The 15,406-nt window shown below is 37.8% G+C and overlaps 1 protein-coding gene and 1 pseudogene across 2 annotated transcripts in view; both read left to right on the top strand.

Moving 5' to 3' along the window:
* Positions 1-15,406, top strand: part of PHLDB2 (pleckstrin homology like domain family B member 2) — a 99,825-nt gene that overhangs the window by 44,561 nt on the left and 39,858 nt on the right. The window contains exons 5-6 of the mRNA XM_080657321.1: positions 147-284; positions 11,032-11,160. Coding sequence (XP_080513447.1) covers positions 147-284; positions 11,032-11,160 — 267 coding nt within the window. The remainder of the gene's footprint in view (positions 1-146; positions 285-11,031; positions 11,161-15,406) is intronic.
* LOC308240881 (large ribosomal subunit protein eL21-like) lies at positions 6,192-6,652 on the top strand (annotated as a pseudogene). Its single transcript has one exon. The product of its transcript is annotated as a large ribosomal subunit protein eL21-like (transcript).

Raw genomic sequence — 15,406 nt, forward strand, 5'->3', positions numbered from 1 at the left:
TCTCTGAAATAGTCTCTAGGCCCCACAATCGGGCTGATACAGTAGTTACTTCTTAGAATTTGTAGCTGTTAAAGATGAACCTCTAAAGTTGGCAGCTGAGAATTTCCCTAAAGGTGAAACACCTCTGGGCTTTGTTTTGTCCGCAGTTGGATATGGAATGTGCTCTTTTGGAAGGGGAGCAGAAATCTGAAACAACTGAACTGATGAAAGAGAAGGAGATTTTGGATCACATAAACCGGAAGATAGCAGAACTGGAAAAGAACATTGTCGGTGAAAAGACCAAGGTAAAAGAAAATGCTATTTGGATGCAATTTTCATGGGAAAAATGGTGGTCCCATTTGGTTGAATCTAAATGTTGTATGAATTACCACTGTTTTCCACTAGTCTTTCTGCTCTTCTAATTCCACTGTGTTTTTTAAAGAATTATTTTAGTGTATTGACCTTCTTTACCACTGGTGCCCTATAGAAATGACTTATGCATATTCAAATATGATTGCCTCATTTCTTTTCATTTTTCTGTTTATTAAAAAGATGAATGGGAGCCATTCATCTCCCCTGTCTTGCCTTGCCATGGTCTTCAATGTAAGTGCACTGCTCTTGAAAGACACCTTGCAGTTTTCAGAAGATCCTCACACCCAGGGAATCCTGTCTGTGAAACACAGTTGACACTTACCTTGGAAAAGGTCTTGCTTATACTTTGGAGGCCACGATCTAGAAGTTTCCTTACATCTACTAGGGAAAGTATGAAAAGTTATTGTAGTTTTTAGAATCCAGGGTGGTAGTTGTGTTTTCTGTTTGTCTGTTTATTTTTCTCTGGGAAATATTTTATTTACTCTCCTCTCACATTCTGAGTTAGTTACAGCTGAACTAAGCCTAAACTGAAAATTAAAATTCTAGTTTGAGAAAGAAAAAGCAAAATGAGCTTTAACATATTCTTTCTTGCTCTCCATGTTCTCCACTAAGTTGAGAAAAAGAAAAATGTTCAGTTTGAGTAAGTTCTAATGGTAATATGTGGAAAGGGTTTTCTGCTGAATGTGGCTTCCTTTTTATAGATTCTTCTTTGTTCAAGACCTATAAATAAGGGCATTTGATCTTGGTGCCAGAAAATAAGCTCAAAAAGTTATTGTCAGAAATTGAAGTCAGATTAAAAGCTACACATCAATATTTTGGTTTCCTGCTTGTCAAGATTAAACTGCACAGCTTTTTCATATTAAATTTTATGTGTGTTTCGTCTAGCCCCAGACTTTGAATAATAAAGAACCCATTTGGGTAATAGGTATATTTTTCTTTCAAAGCTCAAAACCAATTCAAAGGGTTGATTGTCTAGTTGTGCAGTATGAGAGGATAATGCTTTTCAAAGATTCTGCACTGAGATAGCAAGAAACTTTCGTTGGAGGCATCAGATGTCTGTGTTTTGGGACTTACTAATATTTTATCATTTATGTCATTTTGGAAAACTTATGGGGCATAGGAATAGGCATCATGTTCCCATTGAACCTTTCTGCCTTCCCATCCATGTAGTTATTTATCTTTGTATAGCCCATGCATGACATGGCCTACAAGTTCTATTTGTCTCTGTCATTAGCATCAAATTCTACACAAAAGTGAAGTAAGTTGAGTCAGTGCTGAATCTCACATCCACTGAAGGTTTTTTTTTTGTTCTGCAGACCTAAGGTAATGTGGAACTCCAGGAACATGAGCAGGAGCAAGCAAGGAGGTCACCTCCATCCTTCCTATTATTGTTTTGGTGATTTATAGAGGCTATGCATACAAGTGGGAGCCTGAAGTATAGGATCAGCTCATGCAGCTGTTAAGGGATTAGTTGGTCTTAGAAGGTGGGATTATTGTCTGTCATCACATGGTGTGAAAAAACGGCAGAAACTAGCTTTGGGTGAGGGATTCCAGAGGAGGTTGAGGGAAGTGAAAACCGATTGGGCTAGATGATGCTACTACATATTCTTGACAACCAAACTCCAATGGAGACCCCGTCTTGCTTGGTGGCATTACTGTGTTTCTCAAACAAACTTATTCCACCATTTTATGGTATGGCGATTATGTACCTTTGCTTTGTTCAAACCTTTGGTCCCCTTTCCTCCCTCTGGCTTTGAGAGGATCTAATTATCCACTGCACTGAGAAATGAGAAGCATCCCATCTCTCACAGCTGAGGAAGGTTCTTTCTTCCCTTCAAAGACCAGAGGCCTCATGCCATTCACCTCAACATCTGCAGTCCTGTTTCCCTCTTCACCATCTGCTTTCTCTTTACTAGACCTTTGCTGTCAGCATGCCAACATTAGTATTTTAGAAAGTTATTACTTAAAACTAAACATTCTAGCAGCTAATACCTCATTTCACCTCTCTTCATCATAGGCAGACTTTTCCGTTGTTCTAGCACACTGTGTGTCCTCTTCCCACTTCACCATTCCTCTCATTCCAGTTGGCTGAGGCTCCCACTGCTCCATCAGATTTGCTCCTGTTAAAATTACTGAAGACCTAGGTGCTGCCCAGCTCACTGGGTGCTTTTCAGTCCTCTTGTGATGAGACTCCTGAGGAGCATTCAAGACAGGGGACAACGTTTTCTTGGCACTTCCCTTCTCTCCCACCCCTTTGTCTCCCGTACCATGTTCTTGTGGTTTTCATTTTTATCTCTTCCTCATCTTTCTGACCTTTCCATCTCAGTTTCCTTTGCTTGCTCCTCTGTCTCTATCTAACCAGGTATTAAGAGTATTTGTCTCTGATCTGAACCCTTTTTTTTGTATCCTCACATTCTTTTATAGCCATGGCTTCCAATAACCTGTATGTGCTGGTTACTGTCTCATGTTTGACTTTAGTCTACCATCCTTTTCTGAACTTCTGGCTCATATCCCATGGCCCACCTGATATCTATACTCAGATATTGTCAACTGGATACCCTGTAACTGAACTCTTGATCTTATCCTTCCCCTTGCCTTCCACATCCTCTCCCTTTCCAATCCTATTCTTCCTCTGGTTTTCCCAGTCCAGGAAATGGCATCTCTGTCCACCCCGATGGTCATACAGAAACCTGGGAGTAGATCTTGACACTTCTTCTCCACCACTCCCACATCGTTGATTATGAACACATCTCTCAATTACTTCAACTTCTCTGCATCTCAACTAATAGTATTTTCGTCTGAATCTTCAAAATATCTTCCTTGGTCCCATTCCCATTTGCTTTCCTTTAGCCCATTCTTTTCACAGCATCCAGAGTGACTTTTAAAAATATATATGAAGTAGCTCATATCGCTCAGGTTTGTGTTCCACTGCATTTTATGTAAATCTGAATTCCTTACTTGTCATGTGTCTTTCTGTCACCATCTCTCCTTCTTCACACGACTCTCATGATGGTCTTCTTCCTATTTATTTAAAGACCTAGTCCCCTCCCCACCCCCACAAAAGTTCCCTTGTGGATCAGTTTGCCCTGCCTGGAACTCCCTTCCTCATATACCATGTCTGTTGGTTACATCTTTCAGGGCTTAGGTTCAGTGTTAGTATTTCCAAAAAGCCCTTAAAGACCTCTCCAGTTCAGATTATGTTCTCCCTGTTGTTCTTTTAGCCCTTTTATGAATCACACATGATCATTTACATTCGTTCTGGGCTTGTTAGATGTTTATGTTCCTCTCTGGCCTGTGAAATAGAGGAAGGTGGTGTTTTAGACTGTTCACTGAGCTTGTAGTGAGTGCCAGCATACCACCCAGTATTCTCTGAGAATTGTTCATGGAACTCCTGCTAAGGACAAGTCTAGGCTGGGCCTTTCCAGAAGCACTGCGCCAAACACCTGCCCAAGAGCAAAGCGGCCAAGTGTCAGGACAGCTGGGATGGGCGGCCCAACTGCACATGCCAATGGGCTTGTAATCACACTGCCAGTCGAGCCGGAGTGTAAGACAGAAGGAGGAAGTGGCCTTTGCTCTTTTGAATTCTCATTTCCTTTTCCATACACCTGTTGCTGCTATCAGATATAAACTGTGGAATGAGTAAACCAAAACCTGAAAACATATCCCTGTTGGGCAAGCTCTGATTCAGATGTTGATATCCTGTAGGCCTGGCTCTAGGAAGAAGGTTTAGTAACACCTCAGAGTTCAAATCCTGCTGTGAAATTATTGACCTCATTTCCTTGGCTCTCAAGACCAGTCTTTAGTATTATTTCTTTTAACTGATTTGGGAACTGTCATTTAATTTGATACATTTAGTATAAATTAATATAGATTATTATTATTTATTAAATGTTACCATATAAAATATAAACATAATTATACATATAACATAAAATATAGGTGATGTATTCGTTATATACTTATTGAACATCTGCTCAGCGGCTTTCACTGCCCTTCTGGGTACCACTGTCAAGAACACCAGTAAGCTTGTTTCCATGTCACTCTGAGCTAGTGCCACCTGCCTGTCGTGTTCTCAGACAGTGGTCCCATCACAGACAGAATCTCTATGAGTCAGATAAACCCTGAGCAGATATAACTATCCGACTCAAACATCAACTCAGAGGGGATGTTTATTTGATGAATCAGTAGGCCATCATGTTTTATGGGGGGCAGGGGGGTGAAAGGAGAGAGGATTGTTCATCTCTGCTCTAGTAAACTGCTTTAGTTTACTGGGCTTGGTGACTGAGAGTGGGGAGGCCACCAGATCCAGGGAGCTCAGTTTGGCCAAAGGCCTCGTGGGGAGCCGGCTACCCTTGCTTCCACTGCCTTCAGCCAAGGCAAAGTCCCTTTTTGGGCAGCTGCTGAGAAGGTACGAGCGTATGTGTTTGTTCACATAGATTTTTCTTATGTGTTTTCTTAATGATCCTCACTCAGGTAGATTATGATATTCTGTAGCCATCCTGACCTGCACATTTTATAGTCAAATAATCTTAAAGGTGTGAACTGAAGCTTAAATCACTCTATGCCATACAACATGCTCCTGAATGAAATCTTAAATTAATGGGACTGATTTTTCTACAATAAGCATGTGTCACTGTATTTCAAATGGTTAAATTTTATTGCCCATTATTATCTTGCCAAAGTACCTGTTACTTCCTCCCCATCCTTCCTGCAGAGCCAGGGGAAGACCTTGAGCCAGGCCCCGAATTCCTCAGCGAAGTGTTAATGCCTCTTGAGTGCAGAGTGTTGGCCAAGTCCTAGTCCATGTTCAGAGGGACCCAGCGCTTCCCTTGCTTCTTTCTTACATTTCAAAGTTAGCTCCCTGGTTAGAGGAAGTGGAAATCTATCATAGGATTTGAGGATTAAATCAACAGGATTCCAGATTAGTGTATTTTTTTCTGGTGGTTGTTTGATTACATAAATTCTTAGTGTTTTCATTTTCCAAGTTTTTTTACACTAAATATCCATTAATTTTGTAATTAAAATATCAAAGCCAAAGGGAAAAAAATCCTAAAAAGAAATAATAGGAAAATGCCTTAGATGCAGACAGAGAATGGGTTCTCGACAATCACCATTTGTTGACATAGGTTTATACCATTCCTCTGCAATTCGAAAATCTGAAAAGTTTTATGGGGGGAAAAAACTTTTAGTTTAGTAAGGTTGGCACCAAAATTTAGTTGGTCGCAGAACCTGACTTTGACTAATATTCACTTGGTGTGAATATTCTTAAGTAGCTGTAGAAATGGTAACATGTTTGAGTAAAGGTATTTTCCCAACCTCACTGGAAATGCCATATAACATATGCTATATGAACTGTAACCCCTCTAAAATTAAGAGTATTCTGAAATCTGGAACACTTGTGGCCTTAAGAATTTCAGATAAGTGGTTTTGGGCTTAAAACAGTTGCCTAATCCATGAACCAAGGAGGATGCCTGCCTGGTAGATAACCCCACAGTGTTTAGAAAATGTTAAGGAAAGGGATTCTAGGGTGTACAGAGAGGATTTTGGATGGACCACCCTTAAAAATGATGGCTTAGGGACTATGAATTTTAACCCATCATTGTACCCATTCAAAATGTGACCCAATGTTTCATGAAACATGTTCCTATTACCTAGTGTGTGCTGGATTCTGTGCTAAACAGTTTGGAAGTTACAAAGATGGATCTTTATTTTTAAGAAAACCTTATCAAACTAATGAGGTTTTTGGATTTGCCTTCCTCCAGTTAAATTTGCTTTTCCAATACACAGAAAATAACTTTTTCCTTTGGGCCGGAATAACCATCTTTCAGTAATTCGCCAAAATGACTAACACAAAGGGAAAGAGGAGAGGCACCCACTATGTGTTTTCTGGGCCTTTTAGAAAACGTGGAGTTGTTCTTTTGGCCACATACATGCAAACCTACAAAAAAGATGATGTAGGCATCAAGGGAAGTACAGTGTTCACAAATGTTCCCATGGCAAAACTGGAAGAGTCTACAGTGTCATCCAACATGTGGTGGACATTGTTGTGAACAAACAAGTTAAGGGCAAGATCTGGCCAACAGAATGAATGTACGTACTGAGCGTATTAAACACTCTAAGAGCTGAGTTAACTCCCTGGAATGTGTGAAGGAAAATGATCAGAAGAGGAAGGGAGCCACAGAGAAAGGAACCTGGGTTCAGCTGAAGCGCCAGCCAGCTCCACCCAGAGAGGCACACTGTGAGAACCAATGGAAAGAAGCCTGAGCTGCGGGAGCCCATTCCCTATGAGTTCATGGCATGACAGTATGAAAAGAAAAGACATTTTTGGTATAATTATGTCATGCATTATTTGGGACATACTTACATTAAAAGGTAATTTATTATTTACCTGAAATTAAAATTTAACTGAGTGTCCTCTGTTTTAACTAGCAGCCATACAAGCTAATAAAGTAAGAAACTTTTCAGAATAATCTTGAACCATCTGCTTAACAAGTATTGCGCACTTAGATATGCTAAAATTATTTTTTTCATTGGTATTCAAGAATTTATGTGTGGTATTGAAATTCAGATAGAACCAACAAGTTAACTTTCAGTTCAAGAATACAACTTGAAAGAGAGAAAACTTACATTATTGTCGTCTAAGCACAGATCTAGCAATGTAAGCGGTCCTATGACAACCCTTGGTCTATTACGTTCATTCAAGATTATTGGCAATTCTTTTGTGCAAATTCAAATTATTTAGGGTAACTTTATAACCACTCCTGACCATTTGTCTATTAGAAGAGAATCATTTTGCACCTGAATTTGAAATGCATCATTTATCTCTGAATGCATATTGGATATTGAAATCTTTCACAATCCAATTTTTGTTTAGTTTACTTGAAGCATTTAATATGAATGTAAAAATCTGGGACAAGAACAACTGGGATGTTACTTGTAAGAGAAGCCTTTTCTGAAGCAAAGGTGCTAAGACCAAATATTTAAGAACAATTTCTGATGTACCCTGTGGTAGAATCTGGTGTCTTTATTAGGAAAATCAAAATATAGTTAATTGCTTTTGCCTTTCACATCATCCTGGGTGGCTAAGTCAGTGATTCTCAGCCTGGCTGCATATTAGAAAAGTTGGAGAGATTTTTGTTGTTGTTGTTTTGTTTGTTTTTATTCTCACCCAAGGACATGCTTAGAGAGAGGAAGGGAGAGAGGAACATTGATCTGTTACCTTCCTTTACATGCCCGACCAGGGGTCAAATCCACAGTCTAGGTATATGCCCTGACTGGGAATTGAACCAGCAACTTTTCAGTGCACAGGACGACACTCAACCCACTGAGCCACTCCTGCTGGGCTGACAAGATTTTTTAAAGGCTCATTCCTTAGCCTTTCTGACTAAGTGGAGGCCTGGAAATAACATATTGAAAAACTCACAGAAGGTATTCTAACGTGCAGTCTGGGCTAAGAACCACAGAGCTGAATAGCCTGTACTTCATGAGAAGTGATCAAGTTCCCTCTCTTCTCTACCTCTAGCCCCTTATAAATATTTATTGAGTGAGTGAATGAACAACTCACTATGGATACAAATATAAGCCTGGTTTATGTACTGATTTCTACTTTCATTTGCCCGCGAATAATTTACTTTTGGCTGTATATACACCTCAGGAACATCAGTCTTAAATACACAAAACAGGCACCATCTGGCAATGAATTTGAGACGAGGACAAGTCAATGTGAGAACAGTGCTGATGGAAGCAGCTGTGTCTCTAGGGAATCTTGGTCTGTTCTTGGTTTTATAAATGTCCCCTGCCTGTACTTTCCTGGTGTGTCCAAATTCCTTGAAATCTTATTTTTTCAACAAAGTTAAATTTATTAAAATATTACAAATTTATCTTAATTCATGTATTTCCTGAAAATCAATTTTATGAATCTTTAAAAAAAGTTATACTCTTTCCCAATTTTACATTTGGAAAATATCACTGTGCTATGGTCATTGGAATAGGTGAATTTTAAATCTGGGGGAAGAGAATGACACCCTGTTTTAATATTTTACATGTAAAAAGCAAGAATCCCTGTAAAAATCAATTATAATGCAATAATTGTAGAAAGCAATTAGAACGCCGTCTAATTGGTCCATCTATTTTACCTTCGCTGTATTAGGTGATACGTTCAGCTCTAATTAACTACTTGCTTGAAGCTAATTTTCCTCTGAAAACTTCCTGGGCAGTAAATAGGAGAGAGGAATATTAATTTCTTTCTGACTCAGAGTTGGTCTACTTCTGGCTCTGGCAGGAGTGATGTCACCTCTGTGGTCCTCTGTGATTTATGGCCGGGTACACCTGACACTAGTCCTTCTTTTATCCTTCCCCTTTACTTCCTTTGCCCTCGCATTGGCCCCACTGAGACCTAGGTAGTAGTCACAGCCTTACTGGTAAATCTCAGAGAAGCTGCAGAAGGTTCTGATGGTGCCTGCTTGCATAATTCTTCTAACCGCCCCCTTGTATGGAATTGCGAAACGTTTTGAGCACCTCGGGAAGAAGGCACTATGTAAACATAAGGTATTTTTTATTAGCTGTTCATTTGTGACCTATTATTAACAATTTTTTAAAATGAGGGCATCAGAGCAATTGTTTATTTCTTTGGATTGAGACCTGTGTTTTAGGCCAGCACCTTTTCATATTATCAAATATTGTATCAGTGTTTTTTTTTTTATCAAATATAACTTTAAATTTGGGGGCTTTGAACTTATGGTATTTAATTGGAATATATGGTTTTCTTATTTGCTTAACTTTCTGTTTGGAACTAGATTTACTGCTATATTTGGTGATGTAATATCTAGAAATAGAATTGTTTTTGGATAACATTATTTGCTTTCTAAAGAGGGCCATCTTTGATCCACACACATAGGAAATACATTTTATTGGCCAAAACACAATGGGTACTCTGTATTGCTGGTTTTATTAAGGGAAAAATGGTTGATTCTAAAAGTAAAGACTAAATCTAACTGGTACTGCCAGTATTTTCAGTTTTACTATGAATCAACACTTGAGAATCCTTTATTTCTCTGAACAGTGTCATTACTTTCTCCAATTCCTGCTCAATGTATGCGCCCAATGAGCAAACTTGCCATTAAAGACAAGGACACTGTACTCACAATCTGCTGAGGTATAAGTTGCAGAATCATTTTCAGGTTGATATATGAAGTAGGATTTCAGTTTTATGATTTCTGTATTTAATCATTTTGAGAAAAGAATGCATTTCTAAATCAAAACATACATTTCTAAAATGTCTTTAACACTTTAAAATTTAAGCCAAAAATAGAGACTCAAGTGAACTGTTTTAGACTTAAAAAAAAAACCATAACATCTTTTATAAAGAATCTAAATATATGTTTACACAGGAAATCATGGCCACTTGGATGAAGAAGTTATAGTAAGTATAATTTCATAGGACTACTTCAGAGCTTCATCTTTAAAAAAAATACTTCCGTAATATACTTAGAAGCCAGTTTTATTTCTACCAATTCACACAGAATGAACAAAGGAAAGGAAGGACATGGTATTTTATGGTCATGCTTCATAAAGTGCTTCTGTATAGTCCGAGAGTGTTCCGCAAGGAGAGAATCAGGTCTGAAGGTTACGTCAAGGGTTCAGAGTATCATAAAGGGAACACAAGTTGGGAAGACCAGCACTAAACAGGTTGAAGTTTTGATTGTTTACCAAGTGGCATTGGAAGGCCTGGTAATCACTGTATTATTACAGATTCGCCTATTATACTCTGGAAATGTCCGGGGTCACTTTGGAGTGTGTGACTTTGGAGGGATTGAGTGCTATCTTCTCCTTTCTCTTCTATTCTCTGACTCCTGGAGTTCTCCTCTCCTCTTTTTTCACAGTCCATGTTTCACTTATTTTTTTAGTCAGTCCTTGTAGGGAAAGTTCTTATCTCCACAGTAAATGTCACACATTCGATGTCTCTTATATACCTTCCTCTCACTGCTTGGTCAAGTCTTTTTTTTTTTTACTAGCTCTCTCAACCTCTGAATTAGATGTTCTCCTTGAAATCAGATCCTCAAATTGCTTAAGCACTAAGGTTTACCAGATAGCTAGAACTGTTTTGGATGCCGGGGTATTACCTAAAGTGCCTAATGTGCCTCTGACATGGAAATAAAATTTCAGTGATTTCCAAAGCTTGCCTAAGAAATGTCTTGAGCAAATTGGACTACCACAGTACTTGAGGTAAATGCCTGCTTTTCATTGTCTGGCTCTCTGCCAAGTGACTCTGCAAGGCTGTCTTATGAATTCTGTTGGCATTGCTTTTGTTCTTTGTTGACCATTGACCAACATTACCATTGCTTCCCCGGCTTTTGTAACGTGGTGGCAGGAAGGAAGGAAGGAAGGAGGAAAGAAGGAGGAAGGAAGGAAGGAAGAAAGGAAGGAAGGAAGGAAGGAAGTCAGTCATTGCCAATACTCCAGGAGGTAGATTGTGTTTTAAGAATACAGAAATGGGTCCCTTGTTTCTACTTCCACTTATACCCCCTTTTCCTAGTCACTAACCTATGTTTCTACATTCATAGGATATCTAGAGTTTGCATATACTGTACTGTATGTGTTATCCTTGGGAAATGTTCACTAACGCCTGCTTAGGTGTGAAGGTAATTTCTATTCTTCTATTTTCTGATTTCTGAACTTCAGGAGAAGGTAAAGCTTGATGCTGAAAGGGAAAAACTAGAGAGGCTTCAGGAGCTTTACTCCGAGCAGAAGACCCAGCTGGACACTTGTCCTGAGTCCATGCGGGAACAGTTACAGCAGCAGCTGAAGAGGGTCAGTAGCAAACAGGAATGTGCCCATTGTTTTTTGCTTTTTTTTGTTTTGTTTTTGTTTTTTCAATTAAATTCCACTTACTCTGACTTCCTTTTTCACATACCATAAATTTGCATAAGTTCTGGTCATTAGATATTTTTTAAACAGAAATATGCATGCTGACAGTATACATTATATCATGCTAATCTGTTAAAAATTACCTTGTTAGAATCCTTCACCTAACAGATAATGTAAAAACATTCTTTGTTTTTGGGTGCTTTTTGTTTGTTTATTTTCTGTTTTAGTTTTTTAAAGAGAGCAATTCCTGACATGTAATGGTCACCAAGATTGTAGCATTTAAATCAACTGACATCTTCACCCCATTCTGCGCTGCATTGTGAATACTATTTGCCCTTGAATATTTTTTAGCTTGATTTTATCCTCCTGTCCAAAAATTCTCCTATTCTCCTATTTGCTCCCACCACCGCTTAGTGTATGGTTTTTCTTTCTACTTCTTACTAGTAGTGACGCTGAACTCACAAGCACAATCACAGCAATCTAACATGCAGCCTCATGATGCAGGGCGGTACCAATGGCCTCAACATCTTCTATGTGAATTTCATGACTTTGAAAAACTTAGTGCAGCACAGACCTTCTAGTTGAACTTCATCAGGTTATTCAGTGATCCATGATGCATATTTCACTAATTAAAAACCCAACTACATGGATGGTTTCAGAATCACTGGTAAAGGCCACTTCTTAGTTCAGAGATAGCAGGGCTGTTTCCTCAAAACAGAAGCCCAAATAAAGTGTGACCCTGGGAAGCAATCATTAAAAGTCTTGGACTTTCAAAGAAATCACATAATAGTACGTAGTCTTGAGTGACTAACAATTTATGATGCCACATGAGTAGAAAAGAAAGCTAGTTTCATTCATGCCATTATGTCTACCTCCTTGAGCTTTCCCAGGTTGAAAAATAAGATGCCAACCCTCGAAAATGTTTAAGATGACCTTTAATACAAAGATATTTGATGCCTTGAGCATCACTAGGTTATGAAAAATTAGTTAAAACTTTTCTGTATATTGCAGAGGTGGAAAGCATCTTAATAAAGAGTGCCGAATGCGGACAAGTTAAACTGCAGCATAACAGTTTTAATACTTGTTATTTCTTACAATGTTGGATCAAAGAAAATTCCAACAGTGTTTCTTCCTCGTCACTCATTTTATCATGTGCAGCTAAATTTGCTGTAAGAAGATAAAACTCCTAATCCCTCAATGGCACTGTTCTCTGGAAATCTTGTGGTATCAATGATTAGGAAAAGAATAATAGTATTTATAAAATTATTTTAGTTTGTCATTTATTTGTGTTTATGCCAGTTCACAAAAGAGGTTGGGAGACTGATTTTTATAGTTTAATATTTTTCAACTTTCCTTATTACTAAAGTTTTTACATAGCTGAAATACTATGAGTCAGCAACATAGTTCTATATTTTGTTTATTCTTTCCTCTAGTTATGCAGTTATTGTTTGTATTCTTTATAACATCACCAGATAAAAATTGGTAGATTCTATTAATAAACTGAACTCAGGTTGATATAATTGCTGTTTGCTTAATCTAGCTTCTATAGGATAACACATAAATTTGTATACGTTCTAAGGATTTTGAGTACAAAAGAGGAAAGGAAATTATGCAGAAAGCATATTTCACTAATCAAAGTCAAAGACTCCTTCCTCTTCCCTAAGCAGAGTGTAATATACTTATCATAAAACCCCTTTTCTTAGGAGAGAAACTGGCTTGTGATGGTTTCTGTTCTCTTGATATCAAGAGGTCTACTAATGCTATTTTTCAGGAATAATGACCATAGTAACTCTTCACCAAACCCTTGGCTTAATCAGTAAAAAGTTCACTTATTTCGTGAGAAGTGAAACTTTCCTGTGTTACCACAATTCATTTCCCTTCAGACCTCAAACATTTCAGATTACCATTTCACCACAAAGTTTTCCCCAAGGCATTTTAACTAGATTCAATAAAGTTGGTTTTATTACAACAAATTTCATTATATGGCAAGTTATACAAAATAAAATCATAAAGGAATAGGAAGAACATCGTTTTCTTAAACTCTATGTTGTCTCAAATACTTAAGCTGAAATTGTAGGTTGATTTTGTGTATTCAATACCCTATGGATTTATGACTGCGCTTCTTACCTCTAAATCATTGCTTTAAGAGTCAGATTGCACTTTTCCTCTGATGTTGTTTCATGGCCTGCAATAGTATGTAGTGGATATGGGCTCACCAATCAAATTGCTCCCCAGGGTATGAGTAGTGTGGGAAAGAAAGCTGAAATTAAATGAGTCTTTCATTTGCCAAGATAGGTTCCATTATTAAATGCAGGCAACACCTGGCTAGGACAGTTTCTTGTGCTTTGGATATTTATTCAGCTGCCTAGTTGACTTTAGGCTCCTGGTTTTAAAAAAAAATTATTTCATATTTTATATATGTGTGTGTATATATTTATTTTTTTAATTGACTTTAGAGAGGAAGGGAGAGGGAGAGAGAGAGAGAAACATCAATGATGAGAGAGAATCATTGATTGGCTGCCTCCTGTAGGCCCCACACTGGGGATCGAGCCACAACCTGGGCATGTGCCCCTACCAGGAATTGAACCATGACCTCCTGGTTCATAGGTCGACACTCAACCACTAAGCCATACCAGCAGGGCACCATAATATCTATAATTGGGAGACCTTGTCAGTGACTCTACAGTCAGTTTATAATTTAATCTTGCACAAGTCATTCAACCTACATGGGCCTCAGTATCCTCCTGTGTAACATGAAGAGGTTGTAGTAGATGTACCATTGTACCATTATCTTTCCAAATTCCAAAAGTATGCAGTTAAAGTGTTTGACTGTAGAACGTAAGATGCAGGAATATTAACAAACCCTGAGCCCCATTTAAATTTCCTTTCAGACTTGGTCTTGAGCTGTCATGAAATCATTACTTTAATCTCTCCTGGCTTTACCACATCTATTCTCTTCTTCCTCTACAAGGCAAAGAAAACATAAAGATCTACATATAAACTCTGCCATATAAATTCTCAGAAGTTATTGGAAAGAAAAAAAGGAATTGCACTGAATTGTCTTTAGTGAGCTATTTCAGGGCCTTTCACACCTGGCCTTTAAGCTTGCCAGCGGTGAAGATTTACTAATATAATGTTCTTCTAGTAGTGAAATGGAGTTCAGATTTTCATTCAACTCATCGTACACTTACTGGAGTTGCCTGCCTATATTGTTCTGTGCTCAATGAAACTGCTTCTGCCTCCAATTTCCATCCCCTAAATTTCTATTATCTAATATCTTTTAAATGTTTTTTTGCCCTCCCAAGTTGTTTTTCTTTCACAGTGTAAGTTTATAGACACACATTTTGATAGTTTAGATAACTTGATCAGATGATTACGCCCATGGAATCTGAGTGCCGAGTTTAGCTTTAGCTTTCCAGTTTCCTTCCTAGTGTGCTATTAGTGTCATGCAGTGGTTTAAATATTTACTACAAATTAATTAGTGACTCTCTGACCTTCGTGTGGTTAAAATAACATACTGCATGTTAACTAGATGTGGAGTGAGGGACTAGCATTGTGAATATATTGTGAGCCATATATCCACTTTGAATGTAGATTATCTATAAACTGAAAAAAAGGTTTATTAAGTTTTTATCTTAATAACATTTAGACACAAACCAACCTTAATGGAAAGACTTTAAAAATTAGTGTGCATGCCTGTTTGAATAAATATATCAGCTAATGTATTGCTGCAAGACTATAGGACTTAATACTTGTTTCACGACATAATACATGAGTTATCTCTTAATTTCTTCAGTAGAGACTAGATTTGGTCTGAATTTATTAATTTCTTTGGAATTATAAACATGAAATGTCTGAGAAACTTGAAATGTCAGGCAATAACTTGAAACCAAAAGCGTATTTTAGTCTTGCCAATTAAAGTGTAAAGAAGTTTTAAATGATAAATTTTTCAAATTGTTTTTTCTGCTCTTAAGCTTTGAGAATACACTTCTGTTGCTATAGTGTTGGTTTTAGTCACATGGGTTACATGATAGCTAATATCTCTTCTGAGAATCATTCTCAGAATAAAATTTATTCCATAAAATAGAAATATATCCCATTTGATTAAAAGACTTAATTTATTATCACTTACATAAAAACTAGGAGGTGGATGGAGTTAAATACTGATGCAGATCTAAATTATGATATA

This window comes from Plecotus auritus (genome assembly GCF_963455305.1).
Source record: "Plecotus auritus genome assembly, chromosome: 2".
NCBI classification, from domain to species: domain Eukaryota; kingdom Metazoa; phylum Chordata; class Mammalia; order Chiroptera; family Vespertilionidae; genus Plecotus; species Plecotus auritus.